The 24277-nt window shown below is 37.2% G+C and overlaps 1 protein-coding gene across 1 annotated transcript in view; it reads right to left on the bottom strand.

Annotated features, from left to right (window-relative positions):
• The window catches only part of ulk4 (unc-51 like kinase 4), a 237735-nt gene that overhangs the window by 161585 nt on the left and 51873 nt on the right, over nucleotides 1–24277 (bottom strand). Inside the window, exons 20-22 of the mRNA XM_051866618.1 lie at nucleotides 13559–13720; nucleotides 11302–11484; nucleotides 5165–5292 (exon numbers count right to left, since the gene is read on the bottom strand). Of these exons, the coding sequence (XP_051722578.1) occupies nucleotides 5165–5292; nucleotides 11302–11484; nucleotides 13559–13720 (473 nt within the window). The remainder of the gene's footprint in view (nucleotides 1–5164; nucleotides 5293–11301; nucleotides 11485–13558; nucleotides 13721–24277) is intronic.

The raw sequence follows: 24277 nt of genomic DNA, 5'->3' as shown, positions 1-24277 counted from the left end.
CTTGGACTCAGAGGTAGAAGGAGAAAATGAGGAAGAGAGAGAGATGAGGAGAGAGAGAGAGAGAGAGCAAGAAGAGAGAGCACATCTCGTTCCCGGGCAGAGGAAATGCTAGTGATGACAGACATCCTGTGTTTGTAAGACAGTGATGAGAGCAATTAGGAGCTTCAGCTGTTCAAGACTGGCTTCAAATTAAATATAGATGAATTAGGAGAACATGATTAAAGAAAATGACCGGTTATATTCCGAAGATGTACATACAAAAGGAATAATGAGATCAGTTTCAAGATCCAGGCTTCTTATGTAAGATTGAGGGAAAGAGACTCAATTATGGAAAATGTAAAAGTTTTAAATGATCGGCCTGTTTCTGTCATTGGTTTCACAGTTCGAGGTCAAGCATATCTGTTGCCAAGCCAAAAAGAGCTGGGTTAAGGAAATAATTTGTACTGTTGATTGTATTTCAATTAGGACTGTCAAGCGATTAAAATATTTAATCTAATTAATTACATGATGTGCTGATTAATAAACCCAATTAATCGTAAATTAATCACATGTCAAATTTGACTGAGAAATGACCCCCAAAAGATAATTTAAAGTCATTATTGTGTTAAATGAGAAAAGCATCAAATAGGCATTACAACAACTAGTTTTAGAAATAAATTATTTATTTGATTCAACATATTTATACACAAACTTTTAGGCTGCATCTGAATTGGTATTTTCAGAAGCTGCATCTGAATTGGTATTTATATATATTTACAGACCAAAACAGTTTAGTTGCCAACATTCATTGAATTATCTTCTTTTATATTCTGCAAAAGAAGGAAAGTCATACAAGTTTGAAACTATACAATAAATGTAAATAAACAGAATTTTCATTTTTGGGCAAATTATGCCCTTTTTTATATATATAAATGAAGTAATATGAAACTAAAACTACCAGTAGGTGGCAGTAAATGTCTAAATGATTCGTTCAAATGGCTGATTTATTCACTCTCTTAAATGGGCCATTTAATCATTGGTCCCCCCGACTGATTTGCTAAAAATACGGATTAATTCAGAAACGAACCACCGTTATGTGATGTTCGGAGATCATCAGTTATGCTCTGGCTTTACAGGTAATATTTTCATTGGCAAAATTGAGTAAAAACAGACAATATTGAGTCAAAAAATAACACAATATTAACTTATTCATTGAATGGTTTATAAAATCAATATCACATTTGCAACGTGTAATACTGCACACATACGCATGTGATATTGCATAACTATAGGCCTACGATATAAATAAAACTCATACAGGGGCATTTTTGCCCTGATATCTTGAATTTTTGGGGAATTCTAACTGCATTCTATAGGCTACATAATGCAGTGAGTTTGCTCTACTTTATGTCCGTCAACAGTCAACTGTAAGAAATGTAACGTGACCTATGTAGGCCTGGGGCTGGGCGGGTGTGTTAAATCATTTTATCCGTATTATTTTCCCATAACTATTTACTTAAATTAATGCGTTAAATCAACAGTCCTCATTTTAATTTAATGCCATGTTTTGAAAGTGCCACAGAGTCTCAGTTTTAACTTACAGTTGTCTCTGTATATTAAACTGGGATAGTATGAAAATGCCATGTTTCACTGTTAATAAATATTATAATATTTACAGTATTGGTATTTTACTCTATAAATACAATTTAAGTCCTCTGTATTTTAATGCATTTATGTTTGGTATCAATTTCACATGGATCAATTTCAAAACAGTTTTGGTGACCACGGACTTCAACTGTATGGCCCCCCAAAAAAAAAAAAAAAAAAAGTATCTTCTTTTATGTTCCACATAAGATAGAAAGTCATACAGGATTGGGGAAAAAAAAAAGTATATGGTTGAACTATCTCTTTAAAGTATTAACATGAATTAGCCTACATGAACATGCTGTCAGGGAGACCGGTGGATGGTGGCGAATGTTTATAATGCTTGTCATCATGTTTAACATACTATCAAAGCATCTGCAGTGATCAGAAACATGCTCTTGCAGTCAATTTCATTGAGCTTGTAAGCAGTATTAGAAAAAATACTAAACGCATAGGTACTGAAATTGATTAAACATTAGTCAATTAAACTATTAAAATGATCAATTAATCATTAACACCCCTAAACCAGTTTGAAAAATCACTCCCCAATAGTTCCTAAAAAACTATCTTCAACCATAATCTCTTTTTGACTAATCCTGTTTGAGGAAATGACTCTTTTGGAGCAGAGAGACATTTGAAGGATGAGAGAATGAAACTCATCTATTTAAGTTTTCATGCCGTGTCTAGAGGTAGCTCTCCCCCTGCAATCACCATCATTGAAGGTGACCATCATAAATTCTCATCTATAATCTATCATCTCTGAATTTCATGTATACACTCTAATTTCTTCAGGAGATCTTTTCATTATTAACCTTCTACCAATCAAAAACTTATAGCTTATAGTCCTTGATGTTTGAAATCCTGTTATTTCTGAGGAGTGATTCTGTGGTCTTGGTGCGGTCACATTATTGAAATCTTGTGGGCAAAAGAAAAAACTCTATTATACACTGTCAATAGTGTAGAGATGTATGAAGCACCACTCGCACAGAAGTTTCAACTTACTCACGCACTCACCTTCAAACCAAGTATTTTTTTCTGACGGTCAATGCAATAAAAAGTCCAGACAGAATCAGAGCACTTCTTCTTTTTTTTTTTTTTTTTTAATTTATAGATTTTCACTTTTTGTGAAATTCTTCTTAATTTGGCAGAATGTAGATTCTGTGACATTACTGGTATATAGAGGAATTACAAAATAAAGCATATTTTGAAACAACCTTGCAAATGCCCCTTTCGTCAATCACGCGTCCCCCAATTCAAACATCACAAATACAGCTCTTATGTGTGCTTGTGAAGGCTTGTGAAGGCTACTTTCAAAAATTCCAACATATTAGGAATACTTTTAGCTGTATTGATATGTGTCATGAGAAAGCAATTGAGTAGGCTAACACTGTAACATGTCTTTGACATGATGCACCGCAACTGTTTGAGGCCGTCTACACTGGACACATCAAAGTAAACATTATAAACTGGTACATTTGTCTTTCTGAACGGGTGCATGATGATGTTGTATTGAAGTGTCTATGGTGGCCTGTTGTGGCTGGTTTAATATTTGAAGGTGTAAATGCAGTGAGTTTTGGTTTGCACTTCTGTAACCAAAGCTATAACACCGTCTAAACACCCTTTGGCTCATCCTGCTACAGTAGCCATGCCCCAAACTCTTACTATAGGTTGAGCTGGAAAGAGTCTGACAGATCTGAGTGGACCGCTCTCAATGTTTTGATGATGCCTGGGAGGCTCAATGTTTATACTTTTGGGGGAGAAAAAACAATGAATGGCATACTAATAGTCAATGAAGTACAAACTGGTTTAAAGGTGCAATATGTAGAATTTTCTATCCGCTAGAGGTCGCTAGAGGCCTATTCAAAACAGAGGCGTAGCTTGATGATGCCAAGTTTGAGCGTGGAATCTTAGGACATGTGGTCTTCACCTCACAGCCAGTGGAAAATAATTGGGATAGGACTCGGGCAGAAATCATGTTCACTGATGCGATTATTAACGTTACTGTAGCTTGAAGCAGAGCAGGACGGAGTGTTGTGGGAGCTGAACAAGCCTGCTGGAGCAATCGTTAACGAGAGACGAATGCAACACACTCCGCAAGAAGCGGAACTTTTATTATGTCACAGTCGCCGGTGCTGCTTCCGCTTTTCCGGTCATGAGTATGAGGTAACACAGCTCTGTTTATCATATTAGATATATCTGAGTGTGTTAAAAATGATGTTATAACATGCGTTTACTCGGTGGCTTCTGTAAGACACTTGTTGCACACTGCAGTAAGCTAGATCGATTTTAGAATATCATATTAGGTGCTGGATGGCTTGTGTTGATAAATGGCAAGCAATTAATTTTAAAACGTATTGTACGATGGAGAAAATTCTGTATTACTGTTACTAAAAATAAAGCTGCATCTGTTTATGCTATGTTAGCTACTTCACAAAATAGTGTTTTTCTCTGAGGCATGGTAAGGCATGGTACTCACAAAAACAAAAAAACAAAACAAAAAAAAAAATCAAGAAAATTAGATTTAAGCAATAAGACTAAACGTGTTGAGCTATATAACAATAATTAGTTTTCTGTCAATAAATATATCAAAACAGTTGTTCCCTTGTCTATTAAAACATGTAATATATTAAAGCGTCTTTGGTGTTTCCATGGTTTCTACAAAATAAAACCGGAAACCGAGGGTAACGCGGGTATGACGCAATTGACAGGTGACTCCTCACATGTCCCGGAGCCTTGGTTAAAATTGCAATTTTCTCACGATTTACAAATAGTAGGAAACATTTGGGATATTGTAAGTACTCAAGTGAACAAAATATATAACACTGGCCTAGTGGTTTTTGGATGTTTTACTGCAAAATTCTTACATATTGCACCTTTAAGAGAATGTATATATAAATAAAAAGAAAAATAAATAAATAAATTCTTACATACTTCACCCTTAAATATGAAAATGTGTTATCTGAATCTACACGTCTTAATTGGTATGAGCAAGCATTAATTAAATTTGCCAAAATCTGTAATAATCAAGCATGCAAGGAGATTTTGAGATGTTTAAAACATTATGAATGTTGGAAAGAAATTTTGTGGAACTTTTGCAGTCATAACATAACAGGAAAGTCACTGAAACTTAAATCCTAAATCCTTAAAATCCTTCAACTAAAACGGTTACCGTCCAGTGGAGCAACAGACTCACTAAGGTTCCCACCCTCTCATGCATCTTTCCACCAACCATTTATGAAACATATATGATATTGATTTAGTCTATGTGTTTCCCTATCTCCATCTCCCTGATGGTCTTTTTCTCTCTTTCTGATTCATATGTGGAATTATTTGTGGTGTGTTTGTTCTTGGATATAAGGCACAAGAGGAACATCTCTCCTGCTTTTTCCTCTGTTCTTTTGTCTTTGTTTACCGGTCCGTGTATATTTGGCTCTCAGCGCCATTGAGGAACAGAAGCATTTCACCGGATCTATAACGTGTGTGCTCTGTCAATGTATTCTGCACAGTTGGTTGATGGGATTTCATTGTGTAGAGTGTTTACCTGGAGTTACAGCAGAGCAGAAGCATCTCTCTGTTGTTCATAAGGACCTGCAGAAGAACGAGGAAGGCCTTGGCGCGGATGACTGAAGACGGACTCTCCAGAGAGCGGATTATCTTCATAACAAAGTCCTGCAAAGAGGCGTTCAAGCCGTTAGCACAGTCTTGTTAGTGCACACGCGTCATTTAAAAAGACCGGGAGGTCTCTGGACATTTAGTGTGGCATAAGCCCCGATTGTCTGACAGTAATTTGACAGGTGCTATCACTTACACAGCGAGGTGCTGAAGGGGATGGAAAAGCCCTCCGAAATGCAATTGATATAAAACAGGGGTTAATAAGCTAATGAGTTCCACAGCATTTAGTGGACAGCAAATCAGGAGGAATTGATTAACTTTCACTATCAGCATAATTGGGGGGGAACTGTCAAAAGCAAAACAATCCGAAACATTAGGATTAACTACAGCACGAGAAGGGGAGTTAATTAATTTCAAACGCACCTACTGTACTCTCTGCATGGATCGTAATTACATCAACAGTATTCCAAGCTGCACTCCGAGATTGCAGCACTTCCTTACCCAATTAGCCCAGTCGCTCTGCGCTTCATTGAAATTTAAATTCTATGCTAGACAATGTATGAATAAACACGCCACGTTCTGGACTTCTATTCGTCAGGGGAATTAAGCAGAGAAATCCACAGCAGTTTATAATTGGTCCGGAGGTGATCCAGTAAGTTTTAGGCACTCAAAAGGTTTTTTTGTTTTTCTAATATTCAGAGTTAAATTGGAAATTTGCATGCAAATGAATACAGGTCAAAGAAAATTAGCATTGTTAATCTGAGAGGGCCTTGAAGGCGGTATACAGTGGCATTTAAATCAATTTCTACAGCCCATTTTCCAATTGATTACTGCCTCAGATAAAGAGCAAAACAGAGCTGTACAATGTTTTGCTCGTTCCTGACATGCCACGTGGCCGGCATTGCTTCATGGGCTGCTGGGTAAATCTAAGACAAACATAAGTTGCAGTCAGTTTCTGAAAAGGGGATTGAGAAATTGTAAAATAATTATGTGGGGGAAAGAACTGGGATACCAGTAAATAATTCCTGATGAATACATTATTAAAATCAAATGATGTATTTGTTAACATTAGTTAATGTACTGTGAACTAACATGAACAATGAACAGCTGTATTTTTATTAACATTAACAAAGATGAATAAATACTGTAACAAATGTATTGCTCATTGTTAGTTTATGTTAGTTAATACATTAACTAATGTTAACAAATGAGACTATTGCAAAGTGTTACCAAAAAATATTTATTACGGTATCCACAAAAATGTTGAGCAATACTGATAATAATGAGAAGCACCAAATCAGCATATTAGAATGATTTCTGAAGGATCATGTGACACTGAAGAGTGGAGTAATGATGCTGAAAATGCAGATTTGCCATCACAGTAAAATAAATAAATAAATAAATATAATATTTAAAAATAGAAAACATTTAAAAACTTTTGAACGGTAGTGTACATACTACAGATAATAAGCAGTGTTGAGGAAAGTTACTTTTTAAAGTAATCCATTACAATATTGCATTACTCCCTAAAAAAGTAACTAATTGTGCTACTTAGGTACTTTTTATAGTAATGTGATAAATTACTTTTGTGTGACTTATTCTCACCTGGACTTGGCTTGCTTGTTTGTTTTTTTTAATAACAAGAAAAAAAAGTTATATTTTTGGCAAATGTAAAGGCCCTTTCACACCAAAAGTGAAATTAATAAGCTTCAGGCTGATCACAAATGTGATGTTTTTCTAAAGTCATTTTTGCTTATAAGTATGGTTGAATTGGATCATCAAAGGTCAGCAGCAAAGAAATTGGTTAATAAAGTGAGATTAAATACATAAAGTATATTTGTTTAATTTAATATATTTAATTATTGCAGGATTGTGCAATATTCAGAGATTGCATTTCACCGTTTTTATTCAGGAATACAGACTGTGTTTTTGTGCAAGTGAGATGAGTAAATGGTCACATTTAGTCTAGAACTACAATAACCATCATTTTTACACACAATGCCTCTGCACTTACGATTCTCTCAACATAGAGACAGGAGAGCTGTCAGTCAATACGAAAACAAAGTAATCACCACAGTAATGAGTAAACACTATGTAATGAAAATCTATATTTATCAATTAATTTGAAACAATTGAGAAAAAAAAAAAAAAATCAGAGACCAGAGTACTTCTAACTCCAGAAGTCAAGGCTCGAGAGAGACAAAACAGAAAAAAAAAAAACCCTCTTCTGCCAGTCTTTCTGCAGGTGTTACTAACAAAAGAAAGAATGCTGAGTGGCAGTGAGGCACAGCGCCTGTCAACGCAGCTGCTTCAGAACACCGTATAGTTGCTGAGACTAACAAAAATGGTCCGATCTTAAAGTTGTTGACCGATGAAGTGCTGCCAGTACTAAGAACGATACAGGCTGTCAATAACACAAAGCAGAGAGAGATGGCACAGGATGTACAAAGTGTGTGTGCCAAACTGAAAGAAATCAAAAACTTATTGGCAGAACTTGTTTAAAAATAAATAAATAAAACAACTCTGCACTATATGCAGCATTTTCTTCACACTGGATGTGCTGAACTGCTGCTGCATTGACACCACTGTTCAGAGAATTATGTCAAACATAAGGAAATGATCAGAATTGGGGTCAGTATGTACTGAACTAAACTGTTATGCCTAACAAGTCCAAACACTGCCATGAAGCTTTATACTGACCCATTCTATCAGAAGTCACGTGCAGTAGGGGTGACTGGGGGTAACTATAACGCTCTAAATTTCTTTAGCACACTCCACACTCAGTGACGCTCAGTAAATTTTTAGTAAAGTACTGTAGTTTCTCAGCATGATGAAAAAAATAAGCAGGAGATTTTAACAGGAGACCTGATACCACAGGTCACGGAAAAAAAAAAAAAAAAAAAAAAAAAAAATCAGACATAACTACCTATCTTATGAACATATGAAGATACCAAAATTTTCAATAAATTTCAGTATGTTCATCAAAAACAATATCACATCACATAAAAGCTGCATAAGACTTTGAATGCACAAACCAGATGGTTTGGGAACCACTGCTTTATATTTTGTCATCTTGAATCTTGAAAGACTTGTTTACATTCATTATATTGAAATGAGTGAAACTTCATTAAATTAATAGATTTATCATTTGAGTTCCACAGTAGGAAGCAAGTAATAGGTGTGGATGATTTGAGGGTCAGTTAATGACAAAATATTCATTTTGGGTGAATTACTGCTTTAAAATGTTATGATTGTATATGATTTGAACACCTCAATAAGCCTACATTTTAGTAAAAAGTGGTTTTCCAACCATTTTAATGTTGGTTTCACTAAAACTTTTGCTTTAAATGCACATTATTCCTGACCGCTAAAACAATTTATACCATATAAAAAGTATTAAAAGTGACAGTACTACTTTGAAGTGTACTCTCATTTGGGACTAGGGTTGGGTATCGAGAACCGGTTCCAAATTTCAAAGTATTCGAGTAACCGGGTATTCGATACGATGCGCGCATTTCAATTCTGTTTATCGATTCCTGACTTTTTTTTCAGTCATTCTCGCACGGTGAACAGCAGTGAGCATTTTACAGTTGTATCTATCTGCTAGGACCTGCGACAAGGACCTTATCGCATCGCGCACATACGCAGTTCATTACAATCGGCACTGACTTTTGCTTCAACACGGTATTAATCTGAAGGAATGCACTGTGTTTGGGCCATTCACATGTCGTGTCTAAAAACGTGTGGAAAGCGCGGCCGCGCCACTTTCTCCTCCTTTCCAAAGCGTTTTCGCTCCTGTGGCGTCTGTCGTTGCTATGCAACCATTAACTGCGCTCTGCAAGATCACGAGGAAGTATCAGCAAAGGATTAATTGATATCTAGCCCTTGTATTAGCTTTACTAGATATATTTATGGAGATGAGAAATAAAACCCGGCTGAGCTTTTGATGTTGTTACGGAAAGGCCGAAGCTGATCGGTTGGTTCTTGTCACATGATCTGCGGTGCGCTTGAGGCATTCTGAAAAGAATATAGGCGCGCCTGGAAACATTTGAAATAACGTGCCTACATTTGAAATAACGAACTGTGAACTCTAACCCAGCCGCGAGTCCTAAAGCACCAGATACAGCTTAGCAATAGCAGCGTCTCACACTCAGGTACAAAAACAGTTACAGCCTACTGGTTATAGCCTAAATGTGGCAAGAATAAAAGGTAAAAACATTATCCTTGAAGTATTTGCTCTTTTTTTTTCTCTCCATAAAAAAAAAATATTGGAATCGAAATCGAGAATCGATAAGGACCGGATTTGATAAGCAGAACCGGAATCGGAATCGTTAAAATTAAAACAATACCCAACCCTATTTGGGACACAGTGATTTATTTTATTTTTAGTGTTACAATTGCCATTAACCAACCATTATGGGGTGAATGTGAGACTTTTTGTACTAAATTTGATAATATGACTTTTTCTCTATTATTGTACAGTGTGTCTATAGTAGTTTTTTTTTTTTTTTTTTTTTTTTTTTTCCCTCTAATCAAAATAACTTAAAAAAGTGAGAACTGCAATCAGGATGAGGGAGAGAAAGATGGCAAGAGTGAAAAAAAAGGCAAGAAAAAGAGTGATGAGGACTAATAGTCAGCAATAGAAAAAGAGAGAGAGGCAGAGAGCAGTGCAAGTTTAAGTGTTTTCATAAATGCACTCGGAATGCAACAAGGTGTGTAAAATCTGAGCAGTGTCCTTTGGGTTTCTTTGTACAGGAAGAACAAAACACAATGTTCTCAGGGCAACTGCACGGATTCTCCCCTGCTCCAAACTTAACTCAAAGAAATCTCACCCAGGACTTCACATGCTAGAATTGCTGTGTGCAACTGAATTGTGGGCAACACAGCACACTTGTCCTTTTCTTTTTCCCTACTGAAATGCTTCTCAACTATTTTTACCACTCTAATTAAAAGTGAGAGGAAAGAGTGTGAATGTTTTCTGAATGCAATGGAAAAACTGTGAACATGAGAGAAAATTAAACCATCAATCATTAAGGTATATGTTTCTTTCACACCACCACTTTATTAATATTTAAATATATATAAAAAAAAAAAAACATGTTTGTATATTTCTGATAACTATGAATTATGCAGCTATGTTAAATCCCAAAACCTCTTCCTAAACATTGCCAAGACCAATAAAGTATAGAATTATTTATTAAGACTGTACACACTCAGTTTACATTTTTCTTTACAAAACCAAAACCTGGTTGGAGAATGTTTAGTCTGGACCATTGTTGGATGTAATGCATTATTAAGTAATTAATTACTGTAATTTAATTACTACTCCCTTGGAAAGGTAAAGTAAGGGATTACTCTTATTTTTTCTGTAATTTAATTACAGTTGCTTCTGATGTAATTGCATTACATACTGTATAGACTATAAAACAATTTTATTTGAAACAATAGTGTATTTAACATCAAAATTTAACATCTAATGAAAGAAAATGCATGTTTTTAATGTAACATTTTCCCTTTAAATACTTTGGTCAGTCCAAGAATAATTAATGCAATTTTATATTGTTTATTTTAAAGAATTAAAAGAGCAGTTTCATGTCTGTTCTTGTATTGTTCAATTGGTCGAGGTTGATATGGGATTTAAAAAGTAATTAGTAATAAGTGATGCAATACTTTTCAGAGAGAGTAAATAATACAGTAATCTAATTACACTGTTGAAGATGCAATTAGTAGCTAGCATTTGTTATTTATTTATTAAGAAAATAATAAATTGCAATTGATGTTTGGATAATCAAATTACATCATAAAATTAATGTACATAACTTTCATTAAACAACCCATCTGGATTTGATTCATAAATAAATAATCCATTAGAAGGTACTTCTCCATAATTTAGGCAAATGATAAATGGAAACTCCACCACGGGAATATTATATTTTTCTTTTTTTATAATTATCATCAATTACACCAAATCAAAGATATAAATGTAAAATGGAATAAACGTGTTACCTTTGACAGCCCTAATAAATATGTATGCATGCATGTATGCATGTGCTTGTATGTACATACCCGGTCCTGTACCAGTCTGTGGGAATGTACTCCTGATGCCAACATGGCAGCGAACATAGTGAGCAAGTGTTGCTGGACACGGCTGATGCCTGACACCAGGCAACTGAGGATGCTGGGTAATCCCACCTTGTCAATCACGCTCTGGAAGGCCCCCGCAGATTGGCGTGTTATTTTACAAAGAGCCTGAAAGGGCAGATAAAGGTAAGAAGACAGGTGGGTGGAGGTGAGTTGAATACAGTATCTCTAATGCTGCTATTTTTTGTTACATAATATTTATTTATTTAGAGGAATGTAAATGTCTCATTAAAAGGTTAAGAATCTTACAGTATAATAACAGCAAGTTGAGTTTAAGAAAAGAAGAATGTGTCAGCACATAGGGCTGGTGTAAAAATAAATAAATAAATAAAAACCTAACCATAGCATCATGGACTATATATTTAAAGGGGTCATGACATGAGAAATCAAATTTGCCTTGATGTTTTGACATAAAGATGGTCTTTGAACCATTAAAACATCCTGCAAGTTTCATAGCTTAACCCTCTGGGATCTGAGAGGGTTTTTAGGCTGGATCGGCTGGGTCAAGTCGCTCCTTAAAATGAAACCAAAACCACAGTCAGGCTCTTCTTCTGAGGTAATTTCATCCAGGATTATTCCTCACCACATCCTAAAACTATGTAAAGTAAATTAATCTGATGAAACTTGATGCATTTTATCGAGTTGATGTGGCCGTTGTTTGCATGGATCACCTCAGATCATTACTGTATGAATAGTGCGCGCTGTCCACAGGCGTGTTCACATTAGCGGTAATGAGCTCACACAGGAGCAACTGTACACCTCTCTATTTTCATACAGATTAGATCAAAAGAGGATTTATTTATTTTATTATTTTTTTTAATTAGATCATTTCAAAGTAGACAATCAAATGTTTTTATAGATATATTGTTCATGTCTTCATTCATCTAACGATGAATAGTTATACATCATCACACCATAGGCCCCGCCTACTGGCATTTAGTCTCTTAAAGGTGGGGTATTTATTTTTTCAACTACACTATTTGGAAGTTAGTCGGGTCGACGCCTACAACAAAAGTCTAATCAATCAGCATTGGGGGCGTATGACGGTCGAGGAGAGAGAACGAGCAAGAGGGAGATTTGAAAATAAGAAGAAAAAAAAAAATTGCAGAATGAGAGATGGGACACAATACAAAAGAGCTCAAAAGAATATCACTGGAATGAAGGTTTATGACTGGGCAAGCGCTTTAGGACCCGCGTTTATATTAGAAAAGCTTTCCAGCGCTGGAGAGAGCTAAGAGGGAAGGCCTAAAAACAGACGCGGAGGCTGCTTTGATCCCGCTTTTTATTTACTCTTGTGTACGGTACGTTCATTTTTTGTGCTTCCTTGTTGTTTGTTCATCAACTGCGCTTTATTTTTCTTGAAGAATTTTGGGTAACACTTTAGTATAGGGAACGTGTATTCACTATTAACTATGACTTTTCCCTCAATAAACTCCTAATTTACTGCTCTTTAATAGTTAGTAAATTAGATGTTAAGTTTAGGTATTGGGTAGGATTAAGAATGTAGAATAAGGTCATGCAGAATAAGGCATTAATATGTGCTTAATAATTACTAATAAACAGCCAATATTCTAGTAATATGCATGCTAATAAGCAACTAGTTAAAAGACCCTAAAATAAAGTGTTACCGAATTTTGTTGCACGTCAGCTGTGATAAAGAGACATCCACTTGCATTGCGTGTGTAACAGTGGCCAGATAGTGAGAGTTTTGCTGTTAAACCACTGCACACTGACAACCGCTAGAGAATGAGGTGTTTAGCGTCATTGGTAGTGCATTCGCCTTGCATGCCAGCAGCGATTGGGCCGGGGTTCGAGACCGACTCAGAGCAGGGTGGTTAGTATTGGAGTGTGAGTTTTGGAGGAGGAGCAATGAAGAGAGGGATGGGTTTGTTTGGGTTGATTTCAAATATCAACAATGTCCAACAGCGTTGTTCAAAATACAGTGTTGGCAGCGTTGTCCTTACAGTGGGTCAAAGCCAACATTTTTTAGTGCAGCTTGTATATAGCACCTTAAACCCAAATATTTTCAATCTCACGTTGTTGCTTAAAAATTCAGATGCATTGAGAAACGTCTGTAATCAACTCTCTGAATGGAAAATGAATTAAACAGTATGAACTGTTGAAAAGTATGTGTTTGAACTCCCTGTTAAAGTAATGAGAATGATGTTTTTTTGATACTCACAGATATAGCGCTGACCCTGAGTGCATCCACTGTGGAGTGTGTGAACAGATACCAGAGTGCTGGTCCCACCTCTGCAGTGATGAATCCCTGGGCATATTGAGATTCTCGGCTGCACACATTCTCTATGGTTTTAGCAGCCATGTGGTTCACCACCAACTCCTCCTGAGAAACACGAATCCCCCATAATTCATTAATATCCAGCTATTGCTTAAATCAATATGCACAGGGTTTGCTGTAGTCTGCCAACATTCAATGTGTTACCAAGCACCTGATAAGCCCCAAATGACAGAAAAATGTAAGCTTTTATATATTACACTTACTATAAATAAATAAATAAAACATTTGTTACAGTATTTATTCATCTTTATTAATGTTAGTATATAAAATAAAACTGTTCATTGTACTCATGTTAGCTTAGGTACAATAAATAATATTATCACGCACATATTTTATTTTATTTATTTATTTTTTATTTTATTTTAATAATTTGTAAATGTTGAAATTAAAGTTTGTGTAAAGGCAATTCATAGATGTGTTTCTAAACACATTTAAAAATGTTAGAAATGTATTGCTGAAAACACAAAGACTGTGAATTTTGACTACTGAATTGTGGAGTTAAACAGTTTTTCACCATTTTTGTGTTTAGGATTTTTTTGGGCGGGCCTGAAATCATGGCTCGATGATGCACTGGAGCCACTGAGCATGGCCCCTCCCCTAACACTATAATAACTAGAGCGCATTAGCATTAGTGGCTCATCCACTCAATCGCGAGTTACTGTCATTGCCTTCAGTAACTACAGCCTACAGTTTGCTAGCTAGCTATGCCTTCATCACGTAAATGCATATTACCTTGCAATAATTAGAAAACAGTTCGGTCTCCTGATTTAAATTTCCTAAAAACGATGATAGCAAGAAGAGGTGGATTAATTTTGTGAAGTGAACCTTGATGGAGAGCTGAGGATCACCACCAACACCTGCCTCTGCAGTGAAGATTTTACATTGGATAGTATTACAAACTTTTATCGGAGACAACTGGGATTCACTGATAATCCACTGTTATTGGTAAATGGGGATGAACAGACTATCTCCCGCCTCGGCCTTCATCCTCCCATCCCGCTGACAACTGGTGATGGGGCCAGACTGACTATCTCCCATCCCGGCCTTCATCCTCCCATCCCGCCGACATCTGGTACAATTGTCAGCAGTACGTGCCCATCAATGATTGTTAGTTGCCTTGTGTGCATATGTTATAATTATAGTAGGTAGTCCGCAGTAACTCTACTAAAAAGTGGGTGTGGTTTCAGCACTGAAAGCAGACACGCCCCAGCATTTGAGAGCAGAGAATGCGGCTTATTTTTTTTCTTCAAAATTCTGATAACTTATTTACATGGAAGTTTTTTATCATAATTTGGCTGGGTGGTTAATAACACGTTTTTCTGTGGTGTGACAAACTCAGAACACATATTTAATATTGCTTTACATCGGCCTTAACATCAACTACACATAAAAAAGGTGTAGGATTTACTTTGAACTTTGAATTGATTTACTTTACTCACTAGGAAATTGCTAGTAAATTTCACAAATATTTACAAAGACATGGCAAGCAACATTGAATTAAATGCAACATTTTGAAGTAGAATGACTGAAATAGTATTTCCGTGTAAAAACATACTCCAATTATCTTTGTTGTATTTACAACTTTGGGGGGTGGCTAATTATTAACTAATTTTAACAAACAGAACCTTGTGTTACCAAAAAAAATGGACATTGTAATCTTTAAATCAAAATGTAATAACTTGCTCCACCTCTGAAACAACTTTTACGTTTCAGTTGATGGCACCATGACCTCTTAATTTTCAACCATTCCCCTATATCCACCTCCACTGTATTATGCAACACCCACTTTTCACAATCCAATCAATTCCCATTGGCTAAAATTAAGAACCATTAGATTACACAAGTAAAATGGCTTGCTAACAGCGTTTCATGCAGACTTTAAAAGCTTAAAAAAAAAAAAAAAAAAAAGTGAATCTAAAGCACGGGCTGTAGCATTAAGTATTACACTCAAAGACATGCGTTCATAAATCCATTTGTAAGTGGGACACACAGACCTTTATGAATTTCACGCAATTACATCATGACCTAATAGTCCCTCAACACCCTCCAAACTTGAGTGAAATAATTTCCTTAAATTTCACACCACAGCGAATCTCGCTTACAGATAACGAAGGGCAATATGTAGAGATTTAGCTGGCTGTGTTTTTATGTATTTGGACCCCTGTCCTTGAGCGTGTCTCTCTGCAACCGTATCTGGTGGAAATTAAACATTTAACAGCGTTCAACAAACGCCAGGCATGCAGAGTCGAGTGAGGAAAATAGCAAATGGAGAGGTTGGGCATATCTTAGAGGCGCAGTTACACTGTGCACTGCTGCTATGCAACATGGATGCCTTCACTGTAATGTAGTTCCTAGACCCCGTCTCAAAGCTAAAAGAAAGTTCAGCTTAGTCCATGGAAGAGGTGCATTAATACACATACTGTATCTTAGAGGCAAAAAAGTAGAAAGAAGTCTGAAGTAGAATATTCTGACGCAACACAAATAACACAGCAGCTCCTCCAGAGTCCCTGGCCCTATCGTGTCTCTTTGTGCTGGAGTCTGGTGGTCTGGCTTCGTGGAGGCTTTAGGTAATGAACTAGAGCTGGCACTCGCTAGAGTAGGGGAAATGACTGACAGCTGCTACAGGGCGCAAGAGGTGGAGGGGGTGCGGAGTGCTTTCTTTTTTTCTTGTAGCACAAGCCTTGTCAAAAAGGCATAGAAAATGAAACTAAAATCCACCAGCCTGAGGTTTCTCAATAAGAATTTAAATTCCACAGGACAAATACGCTCCGTTGTAGGCGAGTTTGTGCTTTTTCGAATATACACAGCCAGTCTATTTCCACTGAGGTCTGAGTAAGATGCTTTAGGGATCATCTGGCTGCGGTCGAGGGGATGGAGTTTTGTAGGCTACCCTGACTAGACAGACTAAAAATTACCCGAAACTAAACGTACCAGAGCACATTTCTCATCTGTCTACACGCACTCACACACATACGCGCTTTCGTTGTGACCAGGGCAAGTGTACACAGCACTATCCAGTGCAACTCCATAACCTGACCAGCCAAGGCTCCAGACTAAAACAAAATGTCTAGGGATTAAGCATAGTGTGAAAAGCCCTAATGATTCCCGCGTCATTGTCATTCTAAACCCCACTTTTAACCCCTGGAGCAACCCCACTTTTAATCCCTGCTCTGGAGCAAAGTTAGCACTGCTTTGGGGTGTTAACCCTGCATTGCATTGCCAAACTTGTACAGTGTGAAACGATGCAGTTTTACAATATTACAAAGATAACCCTGGATTCTGTTTACCCAAGATTTTTCTGGTCGACTAGTCGTTTATTTTAAGCGATAAGTCAACTAATCGCACGTTTATTAATAAACCATATAAATCATAATAAAGAGCCTTTGATGCATACATAGCCTAATTAGTGCTCAAGCGCACGCATGAAGCCACAGCGCACCAGTAGAAGTAATAATTATAAATGCGTCGGGGAAAATCAGCAAGGAGATTGCTTTAATATTTTAATAATTAATTGATAGACTAGTATTTTCTGTAGTTCCGGCTGCACTGATGAATTCGGCGATGCTAAACTTTTTTTTTTTTTTTTTTCCTTTGAATTGGTTTAGTAGAAGTAGACATTTCACTTTCTATAGATATATTTTTCATGTCTGTGAGGCAAGTTTACATGGAATTTCGTTTTTTTGTCGACTAATCCTTTCCTTGTCGTTTATCGGTTAGTCGACTATTAGGGGGCAGCCCTAATATTGTGTTGGCCACCCTTTTGCTGCCAAAACAGCCCTGACCCGTCGAGGCATGGACTCCACTAGACCCCTGAAGGTGTGCTGTGATATCTGGCAGCAAGATGTTAGCAGCAGATCCTTTAAGTCCTGTAAGTTGCGGAGTGGGGCCACCATGGACTTGTTTGTTCAACACATCCCACAGATGCTTGATTGGTTTGAGATCTGGGGGATTTGGAGACCAAGTCAACACCTCAAACTCGTTGTTGTGCTCCTCAAACCATTCCTGAACCATTTTTGCTTTGTGGCAGGGCGCATTATCCTGCTGAAAGAGGCCACAGCCACCAGGCAATACTGTCTCCATGAAAGGGTGTACATGGTCTGCAACAATGCTTAGGTAGGTGGTATGTGTCAAAGTAACATCCACATGGATGGCAGGACCCAAAGTTTCCCAGCAGAACATTGCCCAAACATTACACTGCCTCCGCCGGCTTGCCTTCTTCCCATAGTGCATCCTGGTGCCATGTGTTCCCCAGGTAAGTGACACACACGCACCCAGCTATCCACGTGATGTAAAAGAAAACGTGATTCATCAGATCCGGCCACCTTCTTCCATTGCTCCGTGGTCCAGCTCTGATGCTCACATGCCCACTGCTGGCACTTTCGGCGGTGGACAGGGGTCAGCACGGGCACCCTGACTGGTCTACGGCTATGCAGCCCCATACGCAACAAACTGTGATGTACTGTGTATTCTGACACCTTTCTATCAGAACCAGCATTAACTTCTTGAGCAATTTGAGCTACAGTAGCCTGTCTGTTGGATCGGACCACATGGGCCAGCCTTCGCTCCCCACGTGCATCAACGAGCCTGCAGACCAGGAACACTCCACAAGAGCTGCAGTTTTGGAGATGCTCTGACCCAGTCGTCTAGCCAAACTCACTCAAATCTTTACTCTTGCCCATTTTTCCTGCTTCTAACACATAAACGTTGAGGACAAAATGTTCACTTGCTGCCTAATATATCCCACCCATTAACAGGTGCCGTGATGAAGAGATAATCAGTGTTGTTCGCTTCACCTGTCAGTGGTCATAATGTTATGCCTGATCGGTATAAGAATTTATCTATAAAAGGATTTATAAATATTTTACATTTCTACAGCTGTACAGCAGAGGCTCTGTTCTGTCTTTTGATATACTGTATGTTCTGGGGTCCATGAAAGTTTTGTGAAAATTATCAAAAATGCAGGTGCAGGTTGGCAACTTTTTTGAAAAACACTGGCAGGGAAAGAGTTAATAACAGCGTTATTAAAGATTGTGGTTTGATGAATGGACATTTTACATAAAGTATGACTATGACGATTTAATTATATAAACTAGGAGGTTTTCTATGAGGTTGCACTTAGCATAAATTAGTTACAATCTGATGCTGTCACTATAATGTAAACCATATATCAGAGTAGCAATTCCTGGTTTATTTCTAAGTGAACATAAGCAATGTGTAGCAACGCCCTAACAACCACCCTGCAACCACCCAGCAATCATCCAGAACACCCTAACAACCAAACAGCAACCACTTAGCAGTGAACGCTCTTCAAGAAGCATATACAGTGCATACACGTTGTATAAGCCGGTACTAAGTTGGTACTACCAATATTACAGAAAGCTGGAATGGTTATTTCTTTCTTTATTTATTTATTTAATTTTTTACCAGTACATCTGACATCTAGTGAACAGACATACGACTTGTCGCTGGAAACAAGGACACACCATGCTGTAAGCCAGATACCCTGCCCAAATCGTGCCGCTCATCTATGCCATGAGTTCTGCCTGACTAACCTGATTTGATGCACACAGGACTTATTCCGATATATGTTTATATATAAACTTGCAGCTGCCTCCCAAACCCACACAATGTCAGACTTACAGGGGCTACGAGGTGAGGACAGCTTCTCACCAGAGATCTGTCCTCCAATCTCTGCCTCATTCTCTCTCACACACCTCTGCTGAGCTTCCCAGCTCGATTCTTGCCTCGGGCCATGCTCAAGCCAAACTTTACTGAATTTATGTATTTCTCCCAAATTCTCTCTCGCAACATCAGCAGTCAGTAACTCGATACGGTAACAGGAGGTCAAACCTAAACTAGTCTACGTTCCTGAAAAAGTTGATGCACACCAAAACAGTAACTGGAGATGGAGTGTTAAAAAGTTTAACATCTTTGAAGTCAGTGAAATTACATAATTCCTTTAAAACAGATTTACTGTCCTAAATACAGGAGAGTTTAGATTCTCCCAATGTATCATTAACACAACTACATTCTTTTTCATTTTCTGAAGAAAATGGGAGTGGTGGTTACACATGCAAAACCCACTTACACAACACTAGAATGTTTCTATATGGTAGCTGAGTTGCTATGTGTTTGTTGTGATATGAGGGGTTTGTATATGTTTGCTTATGGGCCAAATTCATTTCAGGGGTTTTCAAATTGGTTTCATTCGTTAAAGGGAACTGAGACTCATTACTGCACATCTGAAGGCTCATTGGTAATGTCACAATAAATGACAACAAAATATATTGAATTTTAGTCCATTGCATTTTTTTTTTCTTGTAAGATACAGAAAACAAACAATATGTATTAAATATGCATTACTGATGGCAGTATTAAGCAAAGGACACATTTATTGAACAAGGACACATGACTTTGCATTTGTTATTGTTTATCATTAAAAGCAATTAGAAATGGTGTTAACGTGGAAGGCCAAAACATTCCTCAAATATTCACTGTAATAATATTCATCATCAATATTATAATACGGTGCTGTATGCAATAATAATGAAGGTTGGGTTCCACATACATACATACATACATACATACATACTAGGGATGCACCGATATCATTTTTTGGGGCCGATACCGATTTTAACAAACAATTATTGGCCGATACCGATATTTGTCACTTCCTCTCTTATTTGAAATTTTGTCATCAAAATAGATAGTATTTTGATCATGTTTCAAATAAGCAAAGTTCAAAAACACCTGCATTAAAATATACTAGCAGGTTTATTGCTGCATCATCAAATAATTTTTAATGAACACGGATTGGATCCATTTAACTTTCAGCAGGCCTACATAAAGACAACAGAACAAAGATACATATGAAATAAACAGTGCTTTTTAGGTAGGTTTAATAGTTTTCAGGTACAGAAATAAAGTAAACAAATGTAAAATAGCACTGCATATTCTTCACTGTATAAATTATATACATATTAATCATTATTTATTGTAACAGACTTTATTGTGATTAATCTTCTAATTTGTTTTTGTATACATTTTAATATTTTTTGTAAGTTTAAATATGTATAAGATCTGCACTAAGGCGGGACTTTTATTTTTTACGGGTTTTCTCGTCTACGGAGCTATACAGGTAATGGAGAGCACGCAGTTATTCTGAGATATTTTGCAGATTTAAAGTTTGTCAATTTATTAAGCACCCCCCGAAAAGGCATAAGATCTGTATGTATTTATTTATTGTTAGTTGTAATAAGTGTTTTGAGTAATTCGCTGTATGTTGATGATAATGCAATGGAGATGCGCGCTTTTTGTGCTCTGTATTGTTTAGCTTTTGTGGTGATTTTTTTTTTTTTTTTTAGAGTGAAAACGAACGCAATAAACTTAATAAAACATTAGTAAAGTTTTGGTCATCATTCTGATGGGGTCTGCTACACTTATGAAAGTTACAAAAGTTTTTAGTCAAGAATAGTGTGCGATCTTTTGTTATTTGATTAACATTAAAAGCGCAGACAGCAGCGCTCGGATTATGCAACAGACATTATACAGCTCAGTGCCTTCACGCAGTTAATTAATAAACCATCTGTTTGTTATATCGGCCCTTTTCCTGCTACAGCCGATATGCCGATGGCTGTAAATTGAGCAAAAATCGGCCGATAAATATCGGCGGCCGATACATCGGTGCATCCCTAATACATACATATTTTGATAAAGGGGTACACTTTCAAGGCCAGACAGTGTGAACCTAGAGAATTTGGTTATTTTGCAAGGGGTCTGAATTTAGTTCTCTAAGATTACTAAGTGTGAGAACTTTTTTTTCCCTTCTATTTTATCAATCCACAGGTGAAAAAGTCGCTAAACAAACGGTGGTGTAGACAAGTTAAAAGTTGAAATTTAATATGTAGGGTCAGGGGTTTGTTCAAATAATATACAGCAAGTATGAGCAATTGTAATTGTGATGATTGTCGTGGCAAGCACCACTAATTATAGTCATCTCAACCCTGAGTGTCACTGGCATTTTGCGACCATCTGGGAAACCATTAAAGGAGTACATTTATGTTAAATTATGCTGATTGGACTTTTTTTTAAATAATGAACATATTTTGTAATGGAGTACAGGTGTTTTCTACAGCTAAATACACTCATTCAAGCCTACTTTGGATTTCTATGTGTGTGTTTGTGAGAAACAGAGATTACGTAAAGCTTACAGAGGTCATCTCTGTGTGGCTCCTTCTAACAACACAAGTGTCTGTTTGAAGGAGCAGCACACCTGGTCCTAAATAAAGGACTATGTAAATTGCCTGAGCCAGGCAGGCCTTTCATTAGTGTGATCTCACTGTTTGAGCTCTTTCTCTCTCTCTCTCAGCATCAATCCATTCAGTCCCAGGCATAAACATTCTTTTATTCTGGCTAATGTGGTCTCTCCCATTAGAAAAACCAGAGGAGGTCACGACTAGGAAGGCTACGGAAGATGCTCAAAGTCAAGATGGAACAGTATTCATAACACATAGTGTTTCTATAATGACAACTTTTTATTACTTTTTTTTTTTTTTTTCTTAGAAAATAAGTTAATATAACACTCTAAAAAAAAAAAAAAAAAAAATCATTGACACCATCCCCACTGAGGAGGGGATGGTGTCAATGAGGTGAAAAATACAAAAGAATCTGAACATATAGGGATCAAGCATCTTTGAATAGTTAACATACTGGTTAACAGAGTATGTGCAGCCTAAGTGACATCAGCTGAAAAAGAAAGTCATTTCAGCAGCACATTATATTCTGCCAAAAGATTACAAAGATAAACATTTAAAAACACTGGAATAATGTGCACAATAAGACCAGCAATGTGTATTATGAAAGTAAATACAGATAATTTTCATTTCATGTAGACCTAAAACTGAGCTTTTCCAAAAGAAAAAAATCTGAATCACATACAGGTGCTGGTCATATAATTAGAATATCATCAAAAAGTTGATTTATTTCTCTAATTCCATTCAAAAAGTGAAACTTGTATATTATATTCATTCATTACACACAGAGTGATATATTTCAAATGTTTATTTCTTTTAATTTTGATGATTATAACTGACAACTAAGGAAAATCCCAAATTCAGTATCTCAGAAAATTAGAATATTGTGAAAAGGTTCAATATTGAAGACACCTGGTGCCACACTCTAATCAGCTAATTAACTCAAAACACCTGCAAAGGCCTTTAAATGGTCTCTCAGTCTAGTTCTGTAGGCTACACAATCATGGGGAAGACTGCTGACTTGACAGTTGTCCAAAAGACGACCATTGACACCTTGCACAAGGAGGGCAAGACACAAAAGGTCATTGCAAAAGAGGCTGGCTGTTCACAGAGCTCTGTGTCCAAGCACATTAATAGAGAGGCGAAGGGAAGGAAAAGATGTGGTAGAAAAAAGTGTACAAGCAATAGGGATAACCGCACCCTGGAGAGGATTGTGAAACAAAACCCATTCAAAAATGTGGGGGAGATTCACAAAGAGTGGACTGCAGCTGGAGTCAGTGCTTCAAGAACCACTACACACAGACGTATGCAAGACATGGGTTTCAGCTGTCGCATTCCTTGTGTCAAGCCACTCTTGAACAACAGACAGCGTCAGAAGCGTCTCGCCTGGGCTAAAGACAAAAAGGACTGGACTGCTGCTGAGTGGTCCAAAGTTATGTTCTCTGATGAAAGTAAATTTTGCATTTCCTTTGGAAATCAGGGGTCCCAGAGTCTGGAGGAAGAGAGGAGAGGCACACAATCCACGTTGCTTGAGGTCCAGTGTAAAGTTTCCACAGTCAGTGATGGTTTGGGGTGCCATGTCATCTGCTGGTGTTGGTCCACTGTGTTTTCTGAGGTCCAAGGTCAACGCAGCCGTATACCAGGAAGTTTTAGAGCACTTCATGCTTCCTGCTGCTGACCAACTTTATGGAGATGCAGATTTCATTTTCCAGCAGGACTTGGCACCTGCACACAGTGCCAAAACTACCAGTACCTGGTTTAAGGACCATGGTATCCCTGTTCTTAATTGGCCAGCAAACTCGCCTGACCGTAACCCCATATAAAATCTATGGGGTATTGTGAAGAGGAAGATGCGATATGCCAGACCCAACAATGCAGAAGAGCTGAAGGCCACTATCAGAGCAACCTGGGCTCTTATAACACCTGAGCAGTGCCACAGACTGATCGACTCCATGCCACGCCGCATTGCTGCAGTAATTCAGGCAAAAGGAGCCCCAACTAAGTATTGAGTGCTGTACATGCTCATACTTTTCATGTTCATACATTTCAGTTGGCCAAGATTTCTAAAAATCCTTTCTTTGTATTGGTCTCAAGTAATATTCTAATTTTCTGAGATACTGAATTTGGGATTTTCCTTAGTTGTCAGTTATAATCATCAAAATGAAAAGAAATAAACATTTGAAATATATCAGTCTGTGTGTAATGAATGAATATAATATACAAGTTTCACTTTTTGAATGGAATTAGTGAAATAAATCAACTTTTTGATGATATTCTAATTATATGACCAGCACCTGTATAGCAGTGTTTCTCAACTGGTGGGTCGCGACCCAAAGCAGAGTGTAGTCTA

The sequence above is a fragment of the Ctenopharyngodon idella genome, chromosome 16 (genome assembly GCF_019924925.1).
Source record: "Ctenopharyngodon idella isolate HZGC_01 chromosome 16, HZGC01, whole genome shotgun sequence".
Lineage (NCBI taxonomy): Eukaryota > Metazoa > Chordata > Actinopteri > Cypriniformes > Xenocyprididae > Ctenopharyngodon > Ctenopharyngodon idella.
The sequence above is the reverse complement of the archived record's forward strand: the minus strand, read 5'-3'. Positions and strand labels throughout refer to the sequence as shown.